The sequence below is a fragment of the Neopelma chrysocephalum genome, unplaced genomic scaffold, assembly GCF_003984885.1.
Source record: "Neopelma chrysocephalum unplaced genomic scaffold, ASM398488v2 Primary Assembly neopelma1_116014, whole genome shotgun sequence".
Classification (NCBI taxonomy): Eukaryota; Metazoa; Chordata; class Aves; order Passeriformes; family Pipridae; genus Neopelma; species Neopelma chrysocephalum.
This window is the reverse complement of record NW_020928873.1, coordinates 1-25,455: the sequence shown is the minus strand read 5'-3', so window position 1 is coordinate 25,455 and position 25,455 is coordinate 1. Positions and strand designations below refer to the sequence as shown.

The 25,455-nt window shown below is 39.2% G+C and overlaps 1 protein-coding gene across 1 annotated transcript; it reads left to right on the top strand.

Moving 5' to 3' along the window:
- Nucleotides 1–907: 907 nt before the first annotated feature.
- LOC113962170 (phospholipase B1, membrane-associated-like) lies at nt 908–23,848 on the top strand (the record flags this gene model as incomplete). The annotated part of the gene is made up of 21 exons (XM_027672969.1): nt 908–976; nt 1,799–1,879; nt 3,308–3,374; nt 4,098–4,156; nt 5,238–5,311; nt 6,821–6,864; nt 7,695–7,803; nt 8,662–8,713; nt 10,657–10,737; nt 12,247–12,312; nt 13,050–13,150; nt 15,512–15,593; nt 16,240–16,344; nt 16,973–17,068; nt 17,516–17,587; nt 18,228–18,287; nt 18,702–18,762; nt 19,492–19,550; nt 21,341–21,408; nt 22,451–22,494; nt 23,740–23,848. Coding segments are annotated over 21 exons (1,559 nt in total), but the record flags the coding sequence as incomplete, so codon positions are not given.
- Nucleotides 23,849–25,455: the final 1,607 nt, after the last annotated feature.

Below are 25,455 nucleotides of genomic sequence, written 5' to 3'. Positions count from 1 at the left end.
CTCTCTCTCTCTCTCTCTCTCTCTCTCTCTCTCTCTCTCTCTCTCTGTCTCTCTCTCTCTCATACACAGTAAAGCACAGACTGTCTCTTTAATGCTTCTCTAGAAGAATATAAACTCTGAATTTTCTCATTATTTTCATTGATGGAACAACTCAAATAGAATATAACATTCCTGCCCAGAGTGTATTGGTAACATCAAGCCTGCTACTCTTGTATTTTCCAGTCCTTTCCATCCTGTTTATTATGTAGTCTGCTGCTTCTGGCAGCTGCTGTGATGCCAAACTGAGCAGACATACACTGAGGGATCTAAACCCTCAGCCAATTCCTCTGCGTGTGATTGCAATTTAATTAGCACCCAGCAAGCTGCCTGAGCAGGTGAAGTGATTCTTTGTGGTATTTGCCCCTTTGTGCTGTCAGTGTTGAATTATTCCATAATTTTTCATTACAATAATCTCTTTTCCATCTTGTTACAAGAAGGCCAACAAATGTAAATGCTATTAAGCCTCTATGTGGAGCTGGAGTGTACCTTTTGATGTCGCCTAACATGTATGAAAATGTAGATAATGAAACAGCTCTGGAAGGTAGGATAAATGAGCAGCACTTACAGGGTCAGCATTCCCAAAAGCAGAGTTAATGTGTGGATGGAAGTTTTAATGACGATGGGAGGACAGTCTGCACATGTGAGATGCCTTGTTTTCAGCTCCTTGCTTTTGTAGGTATACATGTGATATGTTATGCATAGATAAATGTTTAACATAAGCAAAAGAAATTTTTAAATATATATGTTTAAACATATATATATGAGCCTGATGGAAGACTCCAGGCATTAGAGCCTTCGCATTGCTGCTGCTCTCCCTTGTCTCCCACACACAGCATGTGTACAATTTCCCTGTTCTCTCCCTTTTCAGATGCAGCCAGTCGGACAGAAGCAGCCTTATGGTGTCACAAAAATTGTTCAGGTCCAATGTCCATCTCAGGTAAAAGGGCTTCCATATTATTTTGAGATTTTATTCACTCTGCAGAATTTCCAAGTTTCCAAATATTATTGTTGTTTTCTGAAATTCTTGGGAATATGCACGTGCCCAAGATATTGTGCTGTTAAAAACTGAGTGTTCTTAAAGTTTATTGACACAGACTCTTTATTTTATACAGATGAAACTGAAAACAAGAACTTTTGAAAAAAAATCAGTTAAATCATCTGTGTCAGGTTTTTTTAATTCAAAGTATACCTAGCTAATCCGAATTTAATAATTGCAGGTATGAGGTGCGTTATCAGTATTAAAACATGTGTCACCAATAAAATTGAATCCATGTATTTTATATAAGCTAGATTTTCTGTGATTTGACTCTGCTGCCAGGTTTACCTATTTTAGTTCCTGGAGCTGTCAATAGTCCAGTAATATCTTCAGGATCTGAGCATCTCAGATTCAAAGAACAGGTTCTTGAATGTTTTTGCATTTAAGATCTGACTTTAATAATTTGGTAATGATAAAATATTACGGGCATCCAAAAGCTTCTAAACAGCAATCAAAACATCAAGGAAATTGAATTATGTGTTTTGTTTGATATTAGGTTTAAGGGAAGAGGTGATGCTGTGCCTAGAGCATACCTAGGGCAAGGCTTCCGACCAGGACTTAACTTTCAGGTCTAACCTGGTTTACTTCACTAATGCAATGTTCATTCAAAAATTAATATTGTAAAGATTATTTTTTCCTCTTTGAAAATGTAGCCAGAATGCTTTAACATCAGCTGACTCTGTTTCTGCTAGTGTTGGTAAACATACTCTCTTCACTCTGCAGGAAAATCCGTATTTGTTTACATATAGAAATAGTAACTATTTATCTTCCCTGAAGACATCAAACGCCAAAGAAACATCTCAGGTACAGTAGGACTGTTTGCATCTGATGGACTGAGTGTATTCCAGGGAATGGGGCAGGTGGGTGAGAGTGTGTTATAGCCTAAATAAACAGTGCTACCTGGGAAAACTAAATACAGAGTTCCAGCTCTTTGTTTCCATGCTTTACTAAATAGTCAGATGCTTAATAGCACATTTTCTCCTTGGTGGGTTTTATAGAGTGTGATTTAAAGTAGATGTGTTCAGCCACCCTAAAGTAAGTAAGTTTTGCCTTCACTGTTAAGAACCTATGTTAAACATCTGCATAATAATGTTATTTTCCCTGGGATAAGAAGATAGTGGAAATGGGGCTGTTTAGTCCTACTGTGGAGGAAACTAGATCAGATCTGACCACTGTGTGGGTCTGATTTAATATCATTTACACTATAGTAAAACTGAAGACCAATGGATTTTTCTTTTTTTTTTTCCCCTGAGATAGTTTCAGATTAGATGTGTGGAGAAAAACAGCCATGATTGTATTTTTTAAGTCGTAGTACTCTGATTCTGACCAGAACTTGGTGTTCCCAAGCAGCTACAGATAATGTTCATTTTAATGCCTCAGAACACAGTGTCTAGACCATATCTGCACTCAAAATGGCCTGTTTGTCATTGGAATTGTAATAAACATTTCTCCTCTCATTTTAACATAATGCCATCTATTTTGTTGGTTGCTTGGGGTATATAGACCTCTCCACAGGGGAACGGTACCTACCACTATGATTTTTGGAAGTAGCTGTAGTGTAGGAGGTGTTGAGGAGGCAAGAAGCAACACTGTTGTGTTTGTGGTTATTTGGTTAGGGGTAGTTAATAAAAAATTAAAACCCCAAACCAGAACAATGGAACAAGACACACAAGTATCTTTTCAAGTTAGCCTATGTAAGGAGTTCTGCTGAGAGATTTGGAGCAAAAACATATCTTTGGGTCTTGTGTGACGGTTTCCTCTGGTATACTGATGGTCAGCCTTCACTAACAGTAGACCTTAGGGGTGTTTCTGTCAATAGGCTGCAACCTAAGAGCCAGGAGGCAAATCCCTGGCCGCACATACAGGGCTGCATACGGAGAAGGCAGGCTCATGACCTGCTGGCAAAGGTACAGTTTTGTGCTGGGATATTCAAACACTTTCTTGCAACAAGATGTTCAGAGTATGGGCACACAAAATGTTGCATAGCTCAGCACAGCATGGCACAGAATTTGAAACAACTGACTGTGCTGTGTTAGTAAGGCCCTACAAGTTCTGAGCAGGCTGAGCTTGTGTCTGCCTTCAAAAAGCACAGACTGAGGACAGGATGAGCTGGATAGTTGTATACAAAGGATGTGGAAATTTCATTAATTTAGTGGTCTGACACATAAATGGTTTATCATGACCGGAGTATAGTGAGACTGATGTGAAATCTTGCCCTGTCTGTCTTTGCAGGAGAGAAGTTATGGAACAAATATTCCCTGTACTGACCGGGATCCCTCTGATACGGTTCCGGTTTCAGGTAAAGTCCTATGATTTTTATCATAGGGCTACTTCATTTGATGATAGAGGGACAACAGGAACTGGGTTCCTGTCCAGTCAGGAGAGAAACTCTTTTCTTTGGAATAGTGGTCTCTGTTGACTGTGGCTTTTAAGATCCTTTTCAGAACAATGTCAGTAGTTGTATAGCAAGATGCAAGTTCTCCCTCAAGGATGGTGAAAGCTTATGCAACTACACTTTCCATGTACAAACAAAGAAGTGACAGTGGAAAAGACAGGAGGCAGTCAAGTCCTTCATTTGCAGAGTGGTAAAACTGTAGGGACTCTTGTTAGTGCACTCTGAGGTGGAAAAAGCCACATGGAGTTCTGTCCTTGAGTCAGTTTTGTATTACCTGAGAATCTGTAATGGTCCCCAAATATCCCTTCTGTGCTGGCACCAGAGCTGTACCTGCTTTTCAGCCATTTTTGCCAGCTAAAAGGAATCTAAGTAACAGCAGATGCAAGACTGAAACCTTTCTGTCTCCTTTGTTACTGTAGCTACGGCCCAGATGTGGTACCAAGAATCATTTCTGGTTTGATGCCTATCAGTTTCTGTGATTCCGAGCTAATACTGTCATTAATATTAAAAATACTGTCTTTACAATGCTTTATTATGCTTATCCTGAGGAAAACTTCTTATAACCATCACAAGTTGAAGTTTTCTTTCTTTCCTCTTTCCCTTACACCCTTTATTTTTAATTTTTAGTTCATAATTTGAAACCGGCAGATATCCAGGTGATTGCTGCACTGGGAGATTCACTCACAGTAAGTAAAGATCACTGGATAACCATCAATAAAACTAGTAATGAAAAAATATTTCTGAATTTTTAACACAGGAAACAGAATACATTCTGTTACACTCTATTGAGCCAAACATGTTTTTCATATCATCTTTTCCATGCTCTGCCTTGGCTGGCTGATAGGTAATCAGATTATGAGTCTAATCTGAGTGCACAGTTCCCAGTTAAAGTCCACAAGAGTGCCACACAAGGAAGAGATGCAAGATTAGATTGTGCAGTGGCAAAACCAGTCTGCTAGAGTGGACTTAACAACAACTGCTCTCGTTTATTGATTCTAGGAGTCTCCCAAGGTATTGGTCTTGAAACCTGTTAGTAAGCAGCATGAACAGAAAGAAAAAGTTCTGCAGCTACTTGTGTATATCTGTGTATGTTTATGATGTGATAAATATTTATGTGATAATACCAAAACCTATAAAGCCATAGTAATTTATGCTAACTAAGTATTTGAGTAAAATTGCATTAGAACATCAGGTGTGTCAAGTGTAACTTACCTCGAGATTTTTTTTTAAAGATTTTTCCTGGAACTATGTAAACTTTTTACCCCTAGACTGGATGTGATTCTCCAATTAGTAATGACTGCTTCTCTGCTTATATTATAATTCATGTTTCTTATGTGTTCTGTGCTAATTATCACATTAAATCTATGTAGTCTTCTTTCTTGGGGAAACTGGGAGAGGGAAGACGTAAAATCACTGTACCACTTTTTATTGTGAGGAACATTTAATAAATTATTCATTTAGAACCGTTGCTATCTTATTTTTTCCTTATGTAAGTTTAGAATTATATGAATATTTTGAACATTCTCTACCAATTTTTCCCCACTTGATCTAATCACAAAGTTGATAGAAGAGAGTAATTCACTGAAATTGAGTGAATAAAATACCCTCAGCCCTTGATCTTGAAAACAAGGGTCTGTTCTATTTTGGGAGGATGATGTAGCTTGCTTGGTTAATATGCTTTTTAATTCTTTTCACTACGATCAGTGAGAGAGAGAGTTACTGTAGCAAAGTTTATTTTCTGAAGGTGAACTCCTCTTCTGCTTCCAGGCAGCTAATGGGGCAGCATCCAAACCTCACGATGTTCTGAATGTCCTGGTTCAGTACCGAGGTCTTTCTTGGAGGTGAGTCACAGGAATTTTCCCCTAGTGGGAGGGAATCCGTTTTCTTATGGTTTGATTTGTATAGTTGGTTTTTGTACCAAATGGAGGCTTGCAGAGAGTGAATTTGACTTCATATTTTGTGTGGAGACACAGGGCTGTGCTGTTAGTCATGATAAATAAAATATTCAAACTAGTGGCTATCTAGAGTACAATGTAGCATGGCTGGAGTAGACTTGGGATCTTTGTTAAGATGGTCTTTTCTCCTCTCAGGATTGTAGCTATTGCAAAGGGGACTTTAGACCCCAATGCCATTGCCCCACTTGCTCATTCTGTGTTTCTGTCCCTGCTCTTTCTATATCCTGTCTGCTCTTGCCCAGTGTGGCCCACAGCACCCATTTGTCTCATTTAAAATTAGTGGTCTACAAAAAGCCGAATGTGATCTTTTTTTGCTGTTGCTGCTTTGTACACAGTATTTATTTCCTTGACCCTTTCCCAGTATTGCTTACATTATGCGGGACAGTTTAATTATGAGTCAATACTTTTGCTTTTATGAGTCAAAGACTTTTACATAAGCAGCATGTTGTTAGACATGTCAAAAAGACACCCTGAAGAAGGGCAATCATGTTCATTTGTTATTCTGCAACTGTAAGATTTAACACCAAACCTATCAGGCTGTTTTCTGTTCGTCATTTCTTACAAACCTAAACCAATGCAGCCCTAGAAATTTAAACAGTGACCTTAAAGATCATCTTGTTCCAACCCTCATGCCATTGACAGGGACAGTTTCCATGAGACCGGGTTGCCCAGAGCCCCATCCAACCTGGCCTTAAACACTTCCAGCGATTGTTCTAGTGCACTTCAAAATATTCTATTTCAGATTAAAGGGATACTATAGAGGTGTTCTAAGTAAAACATTGTATATTTTGATCTTTAATAATAATATACTGAAATTTTGGGGGAAAAAATGTGTACTAGTATATTCTATTCTACAGCATGAAGGAGAGCAAAGAGCACAAAGACCTAATGGTGAATATTACCAGTTTAGTAGTATTTTTCCAGTTGAGTCAAATGGGGGCAAGGGGAGGCAAAGGTATTGATTATACTTATCACTTTGAAATATATGCTACCAGAACTTTTTGTTATGGACACAAAGGTTTTGTTAACTGAAAGTAGAAGTAATCAATATTTTAATAGGTACAACAACAGCAAAGACAGCAGTTTTTAAAAAAATAAATAAATAATTTCTTTCAGCTAGGTTTGAACATATGCCAAAATACGTGAAAGAGCTGAGAGGACAGCTAGTGTACAGGGCTGCTAATATGATTGTCATGATGATGACAGTGTCTCTGATGTCTCTGGTGTCCTGACCCCCTGGGTACGCACACCAGGAGCTGCTTCGGCTTAGCACAACCACGAGAGTGTGCTGTGTACATGTGCAGAACCCCCAAAAGGGGGCGATCTCTTACCTAGCCCACTGCCTTACCGAGTCCATCCTACCTTGGAACTCTTTTTTCCTGCTCTTTTTAACAGTGTTGGAGGAAATGAAAACATAAGCACGGTCACGACACTAGCAAGTAAGTGACTTTCTCCATAAATTTGATAAATATCTGGAGCTGTTTATTATTAAAACACCTGCTATTATAAAAGGAGACACAGGAAAGAGTTACAATTTGTAGCATGACACAACCAATCCCTTTGTGTTTAATGTCCAGTGCTGAGTAAAAGTTGCATAACAACCAGGCTATAATATGCTGTGCATGACTTAACTATGTATTTTGTAATTCCTAGGGTTTGGTTGCTTCAGTATTCTTCTGTCTAATATATATTTGGGGTCAATGAATCAAAAAACTTAGCGCATAGCCTAAAGAAACTATTTTGACTGTATGGGAAAGTTGTTTCAGGCAGGAGCAGAATCACATTACAAGATCAGATTTTACATGCTTTTTAAAGGTCAGGACATTTTAGATCGGAGGTGTTTGTAAGGCTGGTTTGTAACCTAAGATCTAGAAGGGAATCTGGGGTCTTTGGGGTTAATACATCTGGGGAGATTGGGCTAAGGGATTTGATTCCAAACCATGTGCAGTTAGAGCATGATGGCATGAGAACCTCCTGCTTGAGTGTAGGGTTACTCAGCCTCACTTACCAGGCAAAATGGCATTGCTAGCCAAGATGATCGTGTTTGGTGATCAGATATCTGAATTCATGAAATTCAGAGATCTTGAAGGCTGGGAAACAGTCGTATGGTGATGAATCTCCATGTTTGTTATGCTTAAAGATGTCTGGGTGGTTTTTTAAGGTTTCTCCTAAAGCTTTTTAATGGTCTTTTGCTAAGGTGTAATCTTTATAGCCTCATTTGCTACCTGCTGCAGGAAGCAACATTGCAGGGTGCTGTCTTTTTCTGCAGATATTCTTCGTGAGTTCAACCCATCCTTGGTAGGGTATTCCACTGGCACTGGAACGCAGGATTCAGAAAATGCTGCGCTCAACCAAGCTGTGACAGGGGCTCGTGCAGAGTAAGAGGAAAACTCTTTTAACTTTACTAGGAATTGGATTTTTTTTTCTGTAAAACTCTTTTGTGACTAAAAAGGGCCCAAATCCTGGACTTTGGCAGGAGCACAATAACTCAGATAGGCAAACCCAAAGAGGTTTCTTTAGCCCAGCTCTAGCATGAAGGCCAAGAAATGTGATGAGCACTTTGCAGTGTTTCTAATCTATGTCAAATAAATTAGCAACAAAAGCAATACTTTCTCCAGTATTTTCAACCAAGAAAGCCAAAGCACTTTACAAGCACTGATCATTAAGCTTCACATCCCTGTCCTGTTATGAGTCAAAGATATCCCCATTCTATAGGAGGTATATTCAAATGCTTTTGTCAGCAGGACCAAGAGTTTGTATAGAGACACTAAGAAAAAACTGTGGATTGTTAAACTCCTGGTCTGGCAGAGCTGGGAATTAACTAGAGATCACTATGCTCAGTCCTCAGTGCAATTTTTATTCTATTTTTTTTCCATTGGAAATGTTTCTTATAAGACAAATTTCAGTGGCTTGAGGCCTTATAATAACACTGATATATGCACAGATATTTCAGTGATATGTGTACTGTCTGATGTTGGGAAGGAGAAAAGTGCATTTCCTGTATAGCTTGTAAAAGTGTAACTATGCAGCATTTGCAAAGTGGTCGAGTGCCTGTTGGATACTAATTATTTTATCTTTTTTTTTTCTTTTCCCATCACTGTCTCAAAATATAGCCTATTTTGGGTATCATATATTTCAGTCAATGAGAATTCAACTTTCTCCTTGCCTTGCTGTCTATGCAGGATTCCTTTTTTATTTTCATTATTTTACTTTTGTGATTTTACTTTTATTTTTAGGAATGTTCCTCAACAGGTTAGAAAACTGGTGGACCGCATGAAGAACGATACTGTGAGTTTAACATGTCATTAATATCTTTATAATGAAGTTACATGGCTTCATGATTTCTAACAGACCAACAGCAGATGCCAACAGTGAATGCCAAACATTAAAGCTGTAGGTACAGCAGTGTACAGTGTAATTCTTCCCAGTACAGAGTGTGAGTCAGCACAGAATAAGCTATAACTTTCTCTTAAATGAATTTGTACCAGCATGTGATAGTTACTATCAAACACAGCTAATTGTAACCTTCTTATCATTTTTACTGGAAGTGGCTATAAATTCAGTGCTGTTTGCTTCCCCTCCCAACCTATGTCACACTGTCAGATGATAGAGCTTTTTCTCTGTGAGGATTTTGCTGTGTTGCTATTAATTATCTTGTAAGCAGATGGTTTTACCAGCAATCATGATATATGCTAGGATGTTGAGGGCAAGCTTTTCAAGTAGCAAATCATGTGGAGTGAACATGTGAAGTGAGGAAGGGACTTGTTTTCTTTAAAAATATTTTAGTCCCTTCTTCCATCTAGTCATCAGCTGATTTTTGACTTACATATTTGTTGTTAGGAATTATTTGATTAATGGTCTGTAAAACATACATTAAGCTGAGGATTGCTTGCATATTTTTCACCTCAGCTTGTGTTTGAATGTTTGCTATTTGTAATTTGACAAATGTGCTATGCAATCACTGACCTAAGTTACATTATAATAGTTTGGCTTTCCAATTGTGCATTTGGAAAGCAGCCAAAAAGCCTTCAAGATAACTCTGTGTGCGTGTCTAGTGTAAATACTCTGGTGCATACATATTGGCAAAAATATTTGCAGTACCTTCCTTTTCGGTTCACTTTCTTGTAAACAAGATTTCGATCTGACGGCTGTATCTGAAATGAGATTAAAAGGAATAGCAACTAACAATGAAGAGTTGGATGGTTTTCATTCTAACCACTCACGGCCTCTAAGCACTATTCTGTCATATTTATCAGCCTGAGAATGTTATACAACAGAAATCAATGCAAATACCTTTAATTTAAATAGTAAACATTTTTATTTAACTAATAAACTTCTTTCTGGTAGAGGTCATATACCTTTGATTTAAGACCTCCTTTTTTATCCACTCTTTTTAGAACATCTGTTTTTTAAAAGGAGGAAAATTTTTCCCTCTTGTAATTTGGATAAGTACGTTTTGACACCAAACTACTGAACAGCATGTTTACTAGCTGGGATATGTTGCCTCCTGAGTTTGAAGAAGGATGTTTTTAAACTATTTGAGGCTGATGTGCTATTGCTGCTTTTTTACTACTGTTTTGCAGTGAAATTAAAGCATTAGGATACTGAGCACAACCACCACTACATGGTACTAAGCATAGCTGAACCTTTCCTCGAAGCTAAGAAGGTGTTTATTTACAGTAGCATAATTACCTTGATTTAGTTATCTATCCCTTTGCAAAATCTGTCCAGGAGAAAAAAGTGCTGTAATTTTTTACCATTACTGTTAGATAGAGTTAATATTGTCCCACTATTCTTTGCAGTTTGTCTCACAGCAAGACTGAAATATATTGTCCTCCAGGGTTTTCCAGCAGGATAGCTGCATTATTTATGACACAGTAAACCACATACCATAATTTTTGCAGTGAAGATATATTTCTAGAACTGCAGGAAGAGTCACTCTGTATACACAAGATATTACTAAGAAAAGCATATAGACAGATTTTGAGCAACAGTTTTCTGAAGCAAATAATTTTACATGATGCCACTGATATTGTAAACCTGGTTTAGATCATAGTACTTGGTACATCTTCAGTCATGACGACCAACTTGTTTTTATTCTGGATGCTTAGAGGATGATAGCCAGGTACCCTGAGAAATGGGAAAAAAATTGTATTTAGTGTTGCCTGCCTCTTCCTTCTTTTCTTTTTTTTTTAATTAATAACTTTCATTCCATCTCCTTCTGTGTGCAGAGAATAAATTTTCAGACTGACTGGAAGCTCATAACACTTTTCATAGGAGGAAATAACCTATGTGGATTCTGCGAGGATCCAGTAAGTTCCCTGCTGCCTGCAGCATGAACTAGGCATAGGATTTTTATGCATTGCAGGGGTGACACGGAGGAACTCAGTGGATGAGACCAAAATAACATAAGTCTTGATTGTGCAGCTCTGGAATGTAATTGTACTGAGACCTTCAGATTGTCCAACCCAATGTTTTGATAAAGTTAGCGATATCTTTAGAACGCCTGTAAATGACATAATTGTTGCTACTTTGTTTTGCTGTTAACTAAGGTTAACTTTTTGTTGCATAGCCACTTTACTTCCTGTGGATAAAAAGTTAACAGTTTTTGTTCCTCTGTGCCTCGTGCACAGTCACACTCCTAAGTCTTACTTGATGCTCTCTTACCATTTTCAGTACTATGGGAAACATTCTAACCACAGCTTATGCTAATGTAATTATATATAATATAGTATATATTGTATATGTATATAATATACATACTGTATCTAACCTTTGATACGTGTGATTACAGAGGAGGTGAAAGGCTGTGGCAGACTCCTCACTTAGGGATGAAGGTTACCTACCTACAAGCAGTTGAGCACATACTTTTCATTTTGCATGATTAATTTCAAATCAGGAAAAACAGCAAAGCAGCACAGTAAGATGGTTGTAAAACAAGGAGGGAGCAAACATTCCTACCTTCTGCTCCTGACCCAAGCACAAAATGGCAGTTGCACATAACTGAGGTGGATGGCAAGAGATAACGTCTCCATCCAAAGATCACACTGACCTTTATGTTGCACAAGTACAAATAGTACCAACCACAATGCTCTTGGTGAGCTGTGGTTTAGGAAATGAATAAGGGATCTGAGCTGTCTAGTTCCGTAGAGTTGGCAAGTGGGGCTCTCAAGGAACTTCTCCTTGAAATTAAATGAGAGAGAAGTAAGGCTGACAATCAGACAAGTGTTTCTCATAAGAAAGTTTATTTGACTGTTGAATAGTTCCTCAAAAGACAAAAATAAACGTTGGATTACCTGAGACAATAAAATTAGAGGGCTTAAACCACTAAAATGGAACAAGGAAATTTTGGCAATGAAAGTATATGAAGTCATTTCATTCTCAGATAAACACCTAAGTTTTGCCAGTTGCTATTTGTAGGAGGCAAGGAGCATATGGGAAACGTGTTCTTATATTCCACATAGCAGAAGCAAACTTACTTTTACATGGAGTGTTGTCTCCAAAATATGGTCCCTATTAGTGAGTTGATAGCCATGCTTTTAAGACCAGCCTAAGCAAGCCTGGGAATTGAGGATGTTGTGATATCTGATAATATCCCCTGAATTTTCACCCTCACTGGTATCCAGTGACTGCTAGATCTTTTCTTCCAAGTGAGAGAGCTGTGATGGGAAGGAAGAAAAGCAGAGGCAGGACAGTTTTGCCTATGACTCTGTTGACCCAAGAGTTAGAAACATCAACGCTGCTGTGAGAGACTCTAGCTAGTCACTGTTGTGCCTATCTCCGTAAACTGGTAATAAAATTCAATCCTCTTGCTTCAACAGGCTCACCATTCTCCTGAAAACTACTCCTATAATCTACAAATAGCTTTGGACTTACTTCACAAAGAGGTAAATCAAACTTTTCTAGTATGTGGGAGCAGGAGTCGTGTTCTGTTTCCAAAGCAGTCACTGATTATTGATTAAGAATTTGTTTTTCTGGTTTCATCTGCAGAGCACTGCTGTATGCAGAGGTGCTTGCTTGCAGGAAAATCTTCATGAAAGGCAAAAAAGACTGGAGAAGTATTTTACCAAAAATATTTACAAAGGCTGGAGAAGTATTTGGTTCTAGCTGATGTGCTGTGGATAAGTAATGTAAAAAGTATTGTAAAAAAAGTATTGTAAAAAAAAGTATTGTAAAAAAGTTGAACAAACGTTATTCATTGACTAGAAAATGCTTTGCTTGTTCATTAAACTGCAAATAAATATGGTTTTGTGGTCATTAAGAGAGAGATTTTGATATTCCACATAAAGGTAAGAATGATGAGAGTACCTGAAGAATTTGCAGGTGTCTGAGTCATACTGAGACCTACAACAACTTGTTTGACCCTTTTCGAAGCTGTCATTTTCAAGTGACCAGCCATCAACATTTAAAATAGAACTAGGTAGTGCAGGCAGGGGCTGTAATTTAGTATTGCATGTGTGGGGGATTAATTATTGAGAAAGTACTTTTGGACACCTCTGTTATAAATAATGGAAGCTGCTTGAATCAGCAGGCTGCTGCCCAAGGTTTGCTGTGGCTGTGCAGGGGCAAAGGCAGCACTCTGTGCTCCAGGAGTTTGCTCTGAGTTTGCTTATTCTCTTGGCAGGTTCCACGGGCATATGTGAACCTGGTGACGATACTACCCATTGCAAGCCTCCGGGAGCTGCACGCCTTGAAAAACAATAGCTGCCCAAAGCTACTTATGAGGTTTGAAGACTGTTTATGTTGCAGCTCTCATTTTTGCTCACAGAAGGCTGCAAGGTCTTCTTGGGAAACTTTTTTCTTAAAGGGAAAAGGTTCTAGTATTTCAGACCACCAAACACCTTCCTCTGTGCATGTGCATGTACCTACATTTTTATTTCAACACAGCACTTAGAAATACTTGTCTGCCTGTCACTGTCTCTGTGTCTGAGCCCTGCTGTTAACACTTTTAGTGGAGGTACCATTTTAATGACTCACCACTTACCCTGCAAGTGAGTTCAAACCAGAGCAGAAAGAGCTCAACTGTGCACTCTTTGGCAAAGATAGAGAAGACACTAAGACACAAGGTTTTCTTGTTTTATTTGCAGATTTACCTTTCTGCAGTCTTAAAACTCTCCCTCTTGCTTCTGTAGTTTTCAATCTCTGTAATCTCATTGCTGATTATTAGTTTTATTGCTAATTAGTCTCTCAAGTAGATGTCGGGGATACTTAATCGTTTGTAGTTTTGCTTTTTAGCAAAAGCTCCTGGCTAGAGCACACAAGTATCTGAGGACCCTAATCATTGGACAAGGGTAGTTAGTGGAGCCTTTAATATTAGATTATCTCACAATAATTGTAACCTTTCCACATCATTTCAGGTGCCATGCTGAATTTAACATTTGTTTGTCTGGCAGCAAGCTGAATTTACAGGGTAATAAGCAGACCCTGTGTGGGATGATAAACGCCATTCTATCAAGTTGGAAAAGGACCTGAAGGAGGCTTTTGATCTTGAAAGCTTGTTTCTTTTTCTCTGAGAGTAGCAAATAGCCTAAACAGAAACTATGTATGTCTCTGATAATTTTACCTTGCTTATGTTACTGAAACTTCTGAAAACACAATTTAGATTTGTATCACCTTTCATATGGATGTACTGTGGAAGTTAAATCTTTTGTTAGTTGCTCTCCATTAAAACAAGTTTGGAGGTAGTAGGGATCTGTGTATACTTTACATGTATTAACTGCATCTCTATAGAAGATATTTCTCTAAGAGCTCTCTCAGGGATGCTTTACTGTAGTCATATGTCAGGACTTTTTAAAGGAGTCCTTTTTCTCAATTGAATTTCTCAAGTAGTAATGAGGGATGCCCAGGAAGAGCAAGAAAAATGTTCATGTGCTAGAAAGTTAAAAATTTCAGGGAGGGATAAAGGTGGCCAATACGAGTGCGCAGAACCTTAAAATTGTTCAAGTCAGAATAGCTCTGTAAGGATGGAGATTCCAGCATCAGTCTTGGTGACTCGCCATGAAACATCCTGTTATACCTGACTCTCTCAGTTGATTAGAATGTATTCGTGAGAATTCAGTCTTGAAGGATGCTTGCATAGTTCTGCTGAAGCAAACCGTGTTGTGCAGCTATACCTATGAACAGTTTTTGTGGTGGGTTCGCCCCAAATGCCAGCCAAGAGCTCAACACAGCCCCTCAATCACCCCATTCCCGCAGCATGAGGGAGAAGACAAGGATTGTGAGCTAGAAAATTCATGAGTCACACTAAAGACAAGTAAGCCACTTACCAAGTATCATCAGAGGCAAAACAGACCTGATTTGGAGAACTTAATTGTAGTTATTGTCCATGATTATAAATGTTTATTTACCAATTCAGGTATTGGGAAATAAACAAACGAGTTAGATGATTAAAGCTCCTATCCTTCCTCTTTCTCAGGTTCAGCTTTGTTACAAGCACTTCTCCCTCCACCCTTGTTACTGCCGTAGGGTACCCTCAGTCCCTTCAGTGAGGCATGGGTAGCCAGGGGCTTGGGATCTGGATCTGGTATCTCTCTGCCACTCCTTCCTGCTCACTCTTGTCCTGTGCTCTGAAATGAATCCTTCAGAGGTGTGTGTCCACAAGTTGTGGTTCCTTCCAGGAGTGCCTGCTCTGCCATGGAGCACTTCCTCCTCACCTCTGCTGTTCTCTCCTCCTCTCCCTCTCTGGTGTTTTCTGCCATTTCTTAAGCAGATTTTTACAGAGGCACCACCATCTTGGCTGAGAGGCTCAGCCATGCCCTGTGGTTGGTTTGTTGAAGCTGTGTCCAGCAGTCAGTGCTGGCCTCTCCTCACAGAGGTCACTCCTCATGTTGAAACCTTGCCGTGGATACCCAGTACAGTTTTTGCTTTGGAGACTTTTCCTCTCTTTATCTTCATTAATTTGTCATTAATAAATGTGTTTCTGCTCAAGAACTGGGACTGTGCAGTAACTCTAATGAGATCTAATATTCTCATTGAGTGGCCTTTCAGTGAAATCCCTCTCAGAGCTTTTAATCCTGTAGCTTGTCAGCTTGGGAAGAGGGGGGGAAAAAGAAGAGCAGATCTCAGCACCATGCTCTTATCCCACAGGATCCTGTGCCCTTGTGTCATAACCCCTGAGGACAACTCCAATGAGTTAAAGAAGTTGATCTACTCTAATGGAAGGTATCAGGTAAGGCACATGGCATTTGTTACAAGTTCAGTGTCATCCTCCCATTGGCCAAGGAACCACAGATGGGCTAATATTTGGAAGTGGAGGACAGTTGCCTCTCATTTTAATGATATATTTGTAGTTGTGATTAAAAAAAAAAAGAGAGGGAAATAGGAGTAGGCTCAAAATCTTTGCAACTCTATTACCCTAAACCAACAAAACAGCTGAAAAGAAAGCCATAGAAAGCCTTTACAGAGCCATAGAAAGTAGAGTATGTCAAAGAGTGAGCAGTTTTTTTATCATTTATGTTATTGGAGATCAGATGAAGTCAAACAACATGTTAACTCAGGAACAAGCTTTCAGACATGGCATGTCAGGCAAACCAAAAATGCTTTGGTGGTTCTGGAAGATCTTTTTGACAGAAAACCTAATTACTGAGCAGGCTGCCAGTCCTTGTCAGCCAGTCAGCCATTCCTGGGCTGTCTCTCTGCAAAGAAGCCCAGGGTGCATGTCAAAAAAAGACAGCTGCATTGACTGCCTGGGGCAAGCCAGAAACTGTGGCTACATCTGAGAGTGGGAACTCCTGGGTGAGATGTAAATGGATGGAATGACTTGATGAGATGAACATAGAAAAAGGAATGATGACAACTTTTCTTTGACTCTTTAGGAGAGAACCCGCCAGTTAGTGGAGAGTGGAAGGTATGACACTAAGGATGATTTCACAGTGGTTATGCAGCCATTTATGACTAATATGGACATACCAAGAACACAGGTAAAACCAACCAAAAATACACACCCAAAATTAAATCCTGGTGCAATTCCTCTGAGTTGTCAAAATTGTTTTAGCAGGTTTTTTACCTAATAATAATTATTACATTCAGTTAACATTCGAAATTGCAGAAAATGTTTATGGAATAATGGAGATAAAGGGCAACAGGAATAGAGACCTTACAGACACAATTTGGGGCACTGCAATTTAGTTCAAAGTTTTCATCGGGGAGTACTTGCTCTATATTCCCTATGCATCAGCAAGTCCTTTCCAGTACTTTGATAAATGACTTTTGGTAGGAAAACCCACATGTTTCAAAACAGTGTAATGTGTGATTCTCAAGGAAAGTAAAGAATACAATCAATATCTGTGCCTAGGTATTCTGTACTCGGAGCCACAGTGATCTGTATTCCTTATTACTTTGGAAATCCTATATTAAAAAGCTTTAAAAGGCTTCTTAGTTCTGAGATACTAATGTTCTTAGGCCTGGTTTAATTCTCTTGGCCTCAGAGGCCTTTGCAGCTACTTTGATTAGAAGTCAGCTGGGATATCTCGCTGAAAGAGAGAGGGCATAATGCACAGCTTGTTGCATATTTACTGTCTCTGTGACAGCACCCATCTTATTCTCTAGGAGGGGTGGCCGGATGATTCATATTTTGCCCCAGATTGTTTCCACTTCAGCCAGAAGACTCATTCCCAGGCTGCACGTGCTTTGTGGAACAACATGGTAAGATTTTTAAAGGTTGTGTTGGTCTCGCCTTGTTTACTCCATCCTGCCCTTGGCAGCAAAACAACCCCCAGGGAGCTGCTAGGTAACTAGCCATTTCTCTTCTGAATTGTGTTTACAAAGGCAAAGAGTGATCATATGAAGAAAGGTCACCTGAATTGTTAAACCAGTCATATCAAACCAGTAAATCTCGGGGTATGTTAAGGGTGTGGGGTGTTGGGACTTCCCTCAGGGAGATGGTGCCTGTCAGGCACATTGATCAGCAGGTCACATTCATGGTATATGGGAATTAGCCCTTTCAGCACTCAAATAAGCAGTGCATGGAGACAGCTGCCAGCATTGGTGCAGTGCACTGCAATGATCTTGCTGTGCTGCAGAAGTGGTTTCCAGTGGTTGCTCTCTGATACTCATCTGCTTTTCTTCTGTGCACCCTGCTTTTTCCCACAGATGGAGCCCTTAGGGGAGAAGACAGATAATCAGCGCATAGAGGATGAGATTGTTCTCAAATGTCCAAATGCAGTAAGTTATGAGGGTGTCTGTGTTTATATGGGGGTGCTAGGGGTGGCCGGGAATCTGTGTGCGCCTTTACCAACTGCCTGGAGTGCTGTCTCTGTGAGCAGGCTCTGCTCTTCCCCGTATAGTTTGTGCCACTGCCACCAAGAGCAGTATGAACACTCCCCCATGAGTTGGAGGGCAAGCTCATCCCGGGAGTAAGCTTCTTCACAGTCACACATCACAGTTAGCCAAAACACAAGGGAATAGTGTTTGGCCTACCTAGCCAAGATTGTTAAGTATCCACACTGACTGACAGAGCTTCAGTGGGGGGAATGGAGCAATGATGACACCAGTCAGCACGGCTCTGTAGATGTCACTGGGGCTGCTTTGCAGTGGGACCAGAAGCTTCTTGTTAACCACACACAGAAGGGTCCTGCGCAAATTCTCTAATTTCTGACTGTATAAAAATATAGCCTTAGGTTTATCCTGTTGTTACAAGGATTTTTAAAAGGCCATTTCTTTTTTTTTTTTTTTTTAAATCCCTGAGATTTATTTGCACCAAGCTACTAATCATATACGGACATCTGAGAATTGAAGTTTGGAGAATGGAAATGTCCATGCATCTCTGATGCTTTGGATTAACTCAGATTGCCTTGTTTTGTAGGCTGTGCCGTTCCTGAGGACGTATAAGAACAGTAATTACACATACCCTAACCAAACTCCAGTAAGTGCCAACATCACCATCTCACTGTTACTGTGCTGCATCTGTTCCTGTATGGTAACCAAATGAGTCATGTTCTGCAGCACAGGTGAAATCAGTCTTTGGCCGAAGGGGCTTGGGAGGCTGAGTGGATGGTGCAGAAGAAGGACGCACTCCCTGAGTTAGACAAAAAAAATGCATCCAGAAACTCCTGTAAGAACACATGCTCAGACAGCAGTTATCACTTATCAGTCCAGGATGCTATGCTGTTCTGAGCAACAATGAATATGACTATTGAATTGAGCAACCAAGACCTGTCTAGTTAATTACATGCTAAAGAGGCTCTGGTTTATCCACTCGGCCTCTGCTGGGAAGATACTAGTTAGTACTGACTGTATTTGCTAGCCAAATGCTATTCAGCTTTCTTCTCCTCTTTAGAATTATGGAAGCCAGCTGCCATGTGAGGACAGGTCCCCATCCTCCCCTCCTGCAACTTCAGGTAGTCTTGCCTGTTTTATGTTAAGAGATTGAATTACTTCCAACTGTTCTTCAAGATGAGCGTTAATTTTTGCTGAAATGACTGCTGGACTGTGAAGAACACTGCTCAGAAAGGATATGATGTTTTTCAGCAGCTACTTAACAGATACAATGCCATGCTGTCACGTAAGGTAGCTCTCTGACTAAGTAGCTCTACTGAACTCACAGCCAGTAGAGAACTTCAAAGTATCTTGTGTTAAAACCAAAATTTGAGTGCTGACATAGCCTATAAGTGATACCACCTAAATCTCATGGAAAGAGATTTAGGCTGTAAATCCAGCTTCATGCATGTTAGTGCAGTATTCAGTTTTTGAAATAACTTCATATTGTCTTCTCTTTAGTCCTCTTATGTCTTCTTGCAACTTTAATATACTATTCCTGCGTTGTGTAATTCTGCGTTATTTTACTGTCACCTTGGTGCTGGATGTTGTTTGCCACTTATTGTTATTTGCTCCTCGCTCTTCTGTCTTTTCAGTAGAAATGTTAACCATTGACATATTGAATAATATGCATATGTTGCTGCTACAATCACATGAGATGAGCTGGAAAGGGCTCCTGATTTATCACTTGGGTATTGCAAAAACAACATGACAGAGCATCACAAGGCACAATGGCATATTTCGCAACACAAAGTAGTGAAAAAGAATAGCTATTTCCTATCCAGGTTCAACTGCATCTCTTTCCTTTGCAGTGCATTCCCTAAAGCCAGCTGATGTGAAAATTATAGCAGCCCTTGGGGATTCTTTGACGGTAAGAAGATAGTGTTTTTACTGTTCCCTTGCTAAAACTACAAACACGTGCCTGCTCTGGTGGAGAGGAAATAGCTGTTATACCTATAAGCAAAGATCAGTTCATTCATGGATGACAATAAATCTAGCAGCTAGAACAAGAAAGAAGGTGTCAGCCTTCCAGCACTCTATTGCCCCCCCCCACATATTCACATGCTTTTGAACTTAGGTTAAGACACACACAAATCCTTTGAAGAGGTGCCTATGTAGTTTGCTGAATTGGAAACAGAAGAGATCAGATGCTGTTGAAACTAATGGGACATAACACAAGGCTTAGATTACTGTTCTTTTCAAAGACTTTTCTAAATAGGAATGGACTGATGAACCTCTTCTTCTCCCTCTGTTCTTTCAGGAACAGAATGCAGCTAAGGGGTGTTGAATAATAGCATTTTATTTATTTGAACATTAATGAGTTAAGGATGTATGGAGTGAGAGCCCTCTGACTTGATGCATTTCAGAAGATACTCAGTCTGATTTTCTTTATCAAGATGTAGTTCTTACTGATGATGATTATTTTTGGTAACCAGGAAGGAATATGTCTCAAAATCCAGACGTTCTATGTTCCAGTTATGTCTTTCTGTCTAATGTTTTCATACTGGTCAAGGACTGAAATTCTACAGCCGGGTTAAAGGAAACATTGGACAGAAAGATACAATTGGAACATAGGTTTCTCTGAATCTGAGTCTTAACAACAAAGACATTGTTTGTATAAACCATTAAGCCTTTACAACAATCTGGCAGACATGTTGTCACAACTCCTATGCACAGGAAGCTACTGAAATAAATAGAAGCACTTGAATGGAAACCTGCAATATCAACAAATGAAAGATATTCCATATACGGTTGTGGTTGCCATATTGTAATATCCAGAACCCTGCAGGTGTTTCTGCTTCTAAGTATAGTCTATAGGAACTGGGAATAAAATCTGCTTTCATAGAATGTGCAATGATGTATTGCTGTCTGAGAGCTGCATTTGGCCTGTGTGTGGTTATTCTGGTCACCAATATTCTGTTAACTCAATAAAGCTTATATATATATAAGAAAATGTAATAGTATGGTTTAATCTGAGGTAGTAGCAAATAGTCTACCTGGTCTTGTGCTGTACTGAAGTACTAACCTGTACCCAAATTTAGAATGAAACTACACAATCACAGCTGGTAGGAAATACTCTCCTTCTGAATTCTGTGGTGTTTTAGGAGGGATGCATCTGCTAGCTTGCCTCTTTCTTCAGGATGAGTGTAGAGAGTGCTTCCTCCTTTCTCTAGTACTGCTTTAAGTCTTTCCATTTAGCACAATGCTTTTCAAAGTGGTATTGTAGGTATTATAGTGCTTCTTTCTGATATATGTTTGTTTTCTCTTGTGAGTTCATATAGTGTTTCTTATCATTAGCTGGAAAGTTTCATCTCTTTGATTAAGATGTCTTCATCATTGTTGAGTAATGCAACCATAAAAGAGTTATTTAGCTCATCTAGACCCATGAGAAGAAAGTCTTTGTTCCACAACTCCGTCATACATTTTGTGTGTCATATATACAATATGATGCTTGTAAATAATTACAAAAGGTATTATTGTGTTCTTCAGGAGAAAGGTTGGGGAAAAGACGGATGCCTTCTAAAGCTTCAAAAGTAAACAAAACAACTGTAATTCTATTTAAATTAGTAAATTGTATTTGTTACATGTTTGTATTACAAATTACTATTGCATTAGTAATTTTGTTTTAATTTCATTTGGTTAATGAAAAATAATGTCCAGGCTGGTACAGGAATTGCCTCAGATACTCTTGAGGATTTAGCCACTGAATACCGGGGACTGTCTTGGAGGTAAGTCTTCAGCCAAGGTGATGAAGAGATGTGTATTCTTTCCTGTAAATAATACTATTCTCTTCCACACGTTTTGGGTCTTTCAGCTGTTAGAAAGTTGAAAAAAAAGGTTGCTTCTCAGGCTAGAGTTTCTTGAGAACATGCATCAAGATCCAAGATTTGTCATAAAGGTGGCTTCACAGAAAATGTTTTCAGCAGTGGATTTTAAGCTAGCCTTTTGATTTCTCTCATGCTTTTATTTTTGGCTGTTTGCAACAGTTTGTATTTCTATGTCAGGATTTCAAGTTGGAAATCTACAAAACTGCTGAAAAATCACTGAAACAAACAAGTCAGATCTAGTTGGTTTTGGAACTTCTCAAGTTTTTTATTTCTGAACCTTTTATAGTACCATGGAAAACAGTTTATTTTACCAGAGGACATTTACCACATGCTGCATATAGCTGTAAAAGACTTAAGTTGTTTCATTGTAGTGATGTAGCTCAGTTGATGTTGACTGAAGCAGTTCTGTGCTGTACTAATACCTCTCTGTAAGCCAGGGTGTGGCCTCAGTATGTCCTCAGTCAATAGGAAAGCTGGAGATAACATGTCCATCTGCAGGAAGAAGGAAAAGAGAGTGAGGAGCTGCTGTTGAAGCTCTCTTGTCACCCAGGGACTGTCTGGTTTTGGTGTTGCCTTAAAGTGCCTTCATGAGGCTGGAGTTGGCCTCAAAGCTGGCCTACTAATTTCCAGAACTTAAGGGCTTGATCATTTGAGTATGCACCTATCTCAGGTATTTTTCTGCCACTTGGTGAATGATTGACCATACCCTTCAACATCTGCGAGATCATGCAATCCTTCTGACAAGCATCTTCACCACTGAAACTGCAGCCATTCTCCCCCACAGCATTTCCACTTTTGTCCTCTCCATATGTTGTGATATATTGATTGTTACCAAGTTAATCATTCTTTGCTCCTTCCCATGATGTGTGGTAGGTTTTCGCTTAACTTATTATCTGTATCCAGATAAGAGATGAATGACCGGGGTTTCTCTTTCTCATTTTAGTATTGGAGGAGATGAGTCGTTAAAGAATGTGACAACTCTACCTAGTAAGTAATTGCTTTGCTCAATATAATTGGCAAAATTGAAGAAACACAATGGACTGATTTCTGACATGTTTACAGAGACCTCTTAAGTATCTCAAAACTGGTTTAGTGTAATTAACAAGAACTACTTTTAAAAGAAACAGTATTCTAGGACTAAGGAATAAAACATTGCCTTCATCATTGAAGCTGAGAGGAAGCAGCTAGAAATTCCATTACTTTCTTTTCCCTTTTCAACTGCTTGGTGAGTGTTATTTGAATTTCAAAATAAGCTTGCTATGTCCATGCTTGTGATGCACTTAACATTTGCTTTTAATAAATATTCCATCACAGTTTTTTCCAAAAGAAATGTTTGCATAGAGTAGGCCTCTTTGGTAAATAAAGCTGCCTACTCATACATGTAACCTGAAGGGAATAATTTTAACTTTCTCTTCACTGAAACATGCAACTTTTCATAGCTCAGTCTATTGTGAATGTAAAGCCACTTGAGCTTCAGTTTGGATCAGCTGTAATAATAAAATCCCATTTGAAGAGGACCAGTAAACTGTCCTTTTATGTGTTGACCATTATTTTAAGCAGAATGTAACAAGAATATAATTAGAATAAACAATTAATTGATTCACTGGGTCTTATTACATTTGACAAAGCCTTCATTAAAATATGATTAAATTCAGTCCTTGAGATTAAGATAGTTTTTATAGTGTACAACATGGTCATGTTCACTCTCAGCTATGAATTATCCTGCCAACTTCCTTTTGGAAACTACTATGGAGAACGTGGTAGAACTTTATCAGAATCATGCATCTGAGGCTTTGTTCTTCACATTTGTCAATAGTATAAGATTTTGCACAGCTGTGAAGCAGACCAGATCTTTTAGCTGAAAACAAGTTACTGTTGGGCTGAAGGACCCTTCAGGCTTGCTTCACAAAGTCAACATTGTATGAATGAGAATTTTATTTTAGGCTTTAACCACTACGGCATGAGAGATTACTGCACACAATAGCCCTCAATTCTGCTCATCTTGTCCACTGGTGACAGTGCAGGGCACTGCAAGCACGCAGCTGTCTGAGTCACTGCCAGCCGGTGATCCCTCTCACCACTGCTTGGTGAATCCATCTAGTTGACTGGCAGCTGCAGCAGCTGTGCTGTGCTGTCAGAGAGGAAAACTATGGCAGTGCTGCTGTGTGCTAGTCCCTGTAGGCAGAGAGCAGATGTAGTCATTTTCCCTTCATTGCCATCTTTGTTTTTCAGACATCTTCCGAGAGTTCAATGTTACAATCATGGGCTATTCAACTGGCACAGGGAGTGAGAATGATTCCAACGCATTCCTTAACCAGGCAGTTCCTGGAGCAGAGGCTGAGTATGTAGCTTTTTGTTTTACATTTGTAGGTGATGGATGCTTCATCTAATTGCCTTTCAGCTGTCTCATGTGCTGTCACAACTTGCTCTGAAGAGCAAGCAAAACCAGTCTAGTTGAAAATTGGCTCAAAACCTGTTAAATGTATTTGTTTATTTCATAGCAGAACTTTCAAATGAAAGTCCTAGTTATGAAATCCACGAACAAGAAACTGGCAGAAACTGTTTGGTGGTTTCTACTCTTCCTCTTCAACATCTATTAATTTATCCATTTATCTGTCAATAAATCCCTGAGAACATGAATGTTTTCAGAAATTGAGCATGTAGTGAATTGATAAGGAGAAACTGGAGTAAAAGTAGATTAAATCTTCCATAATTCTGGCTTCAGCTTTCTGGATAAGGAAGCAACAGTGAACAAGAGAGAAGCGAGGAAAAAACAGCCTCAGTCTAGAATATTAAGAGAATTGCTAATGGTCATACATGGGTTTTGGTGCATTGCAGACCTGGTGCAGTTGCAGCCAGTTCTGCCAGAATAAAAGGGATTGTAATGTCTTGCAGTCATTTGACTTTGGCTCTTTGCTTTTAGTCACACCTGGGAGGCTGTATAGTTGTTTTCCTATACTGCTTATCCTAGAAATCCCTGGATACTTATTGAAAGTCAGTGCTGTTTAATTAACAAAACAGATGGCTGCTTGAATTCAGTCATAGTTTGGGCACAGGTTCTGGCAGACCATGCCCAGATTTGACATTGTGAATTGATATTACCCAGACCTTAATTTGTTTGTTTAAAGAAAAATTCATCTTGCTTCCCGAAGGGGTCTTGGAATTGAAGTTCAGAAGCCAAGCGAGGTGTTTGAGTTTGCTGTATCTAAGCAAAGATTGTTAGGATTTATCAGGGGGTTTTATTGCTCTCTTGAGCAACTTCTGACTCGTTTGAGCAATTTCAGTAAATGCTTGGATTTCTTGTCAGAATAGTGTGCTAGGTGCCCTTCTATATCCTACTGCCCCCATAACTGAGGGAAGGCATTTGGTGATGACTAAACATATTTGTGTATGTCAGTGAGATGTGCATCAGCCATTAATGAGAATTTATTAACATGCTTCTGTATGCAGCATATATCCAGATTACCTTGAAAGAATGAGATAGGTGCCTGTCTTGTATTCTGTATCAGTTAAATCCTAAACAGGCTTTTTGGAGTGGTGGGAGGACTTGAAACAGGACACACAACCTCTTAAGTCACCATTATGACTTAAAGCAACTTGCATCAGCAGCAACTGAGGCGTTAGTATTAGATAGTTATTTGTTAGCTGTATGAAATGAGTCAATGGATGTTAGTCTAATGAAGAATTGCCTACTTCATCTATAACAATTAGTCTTCTCTCTTCCCGTGCAAGCAACTGGACTGGATAAACATGATGAACTGGAGCTATCCTTGTTTCGTAACCATATTTTGTAAACATTCAGCAAGGAGATATAGACAACAATTATGCCAGATTTCTGCTTGTGTTCTATTGTTTCTCTGTCTCATAACTCTCTGTAGAACGCTCTGAGATGCTTCTTTTTGGGGTTCTGTTCTGTCGTGTTTTGGCTCTTGATGTACTTGAGAAGAA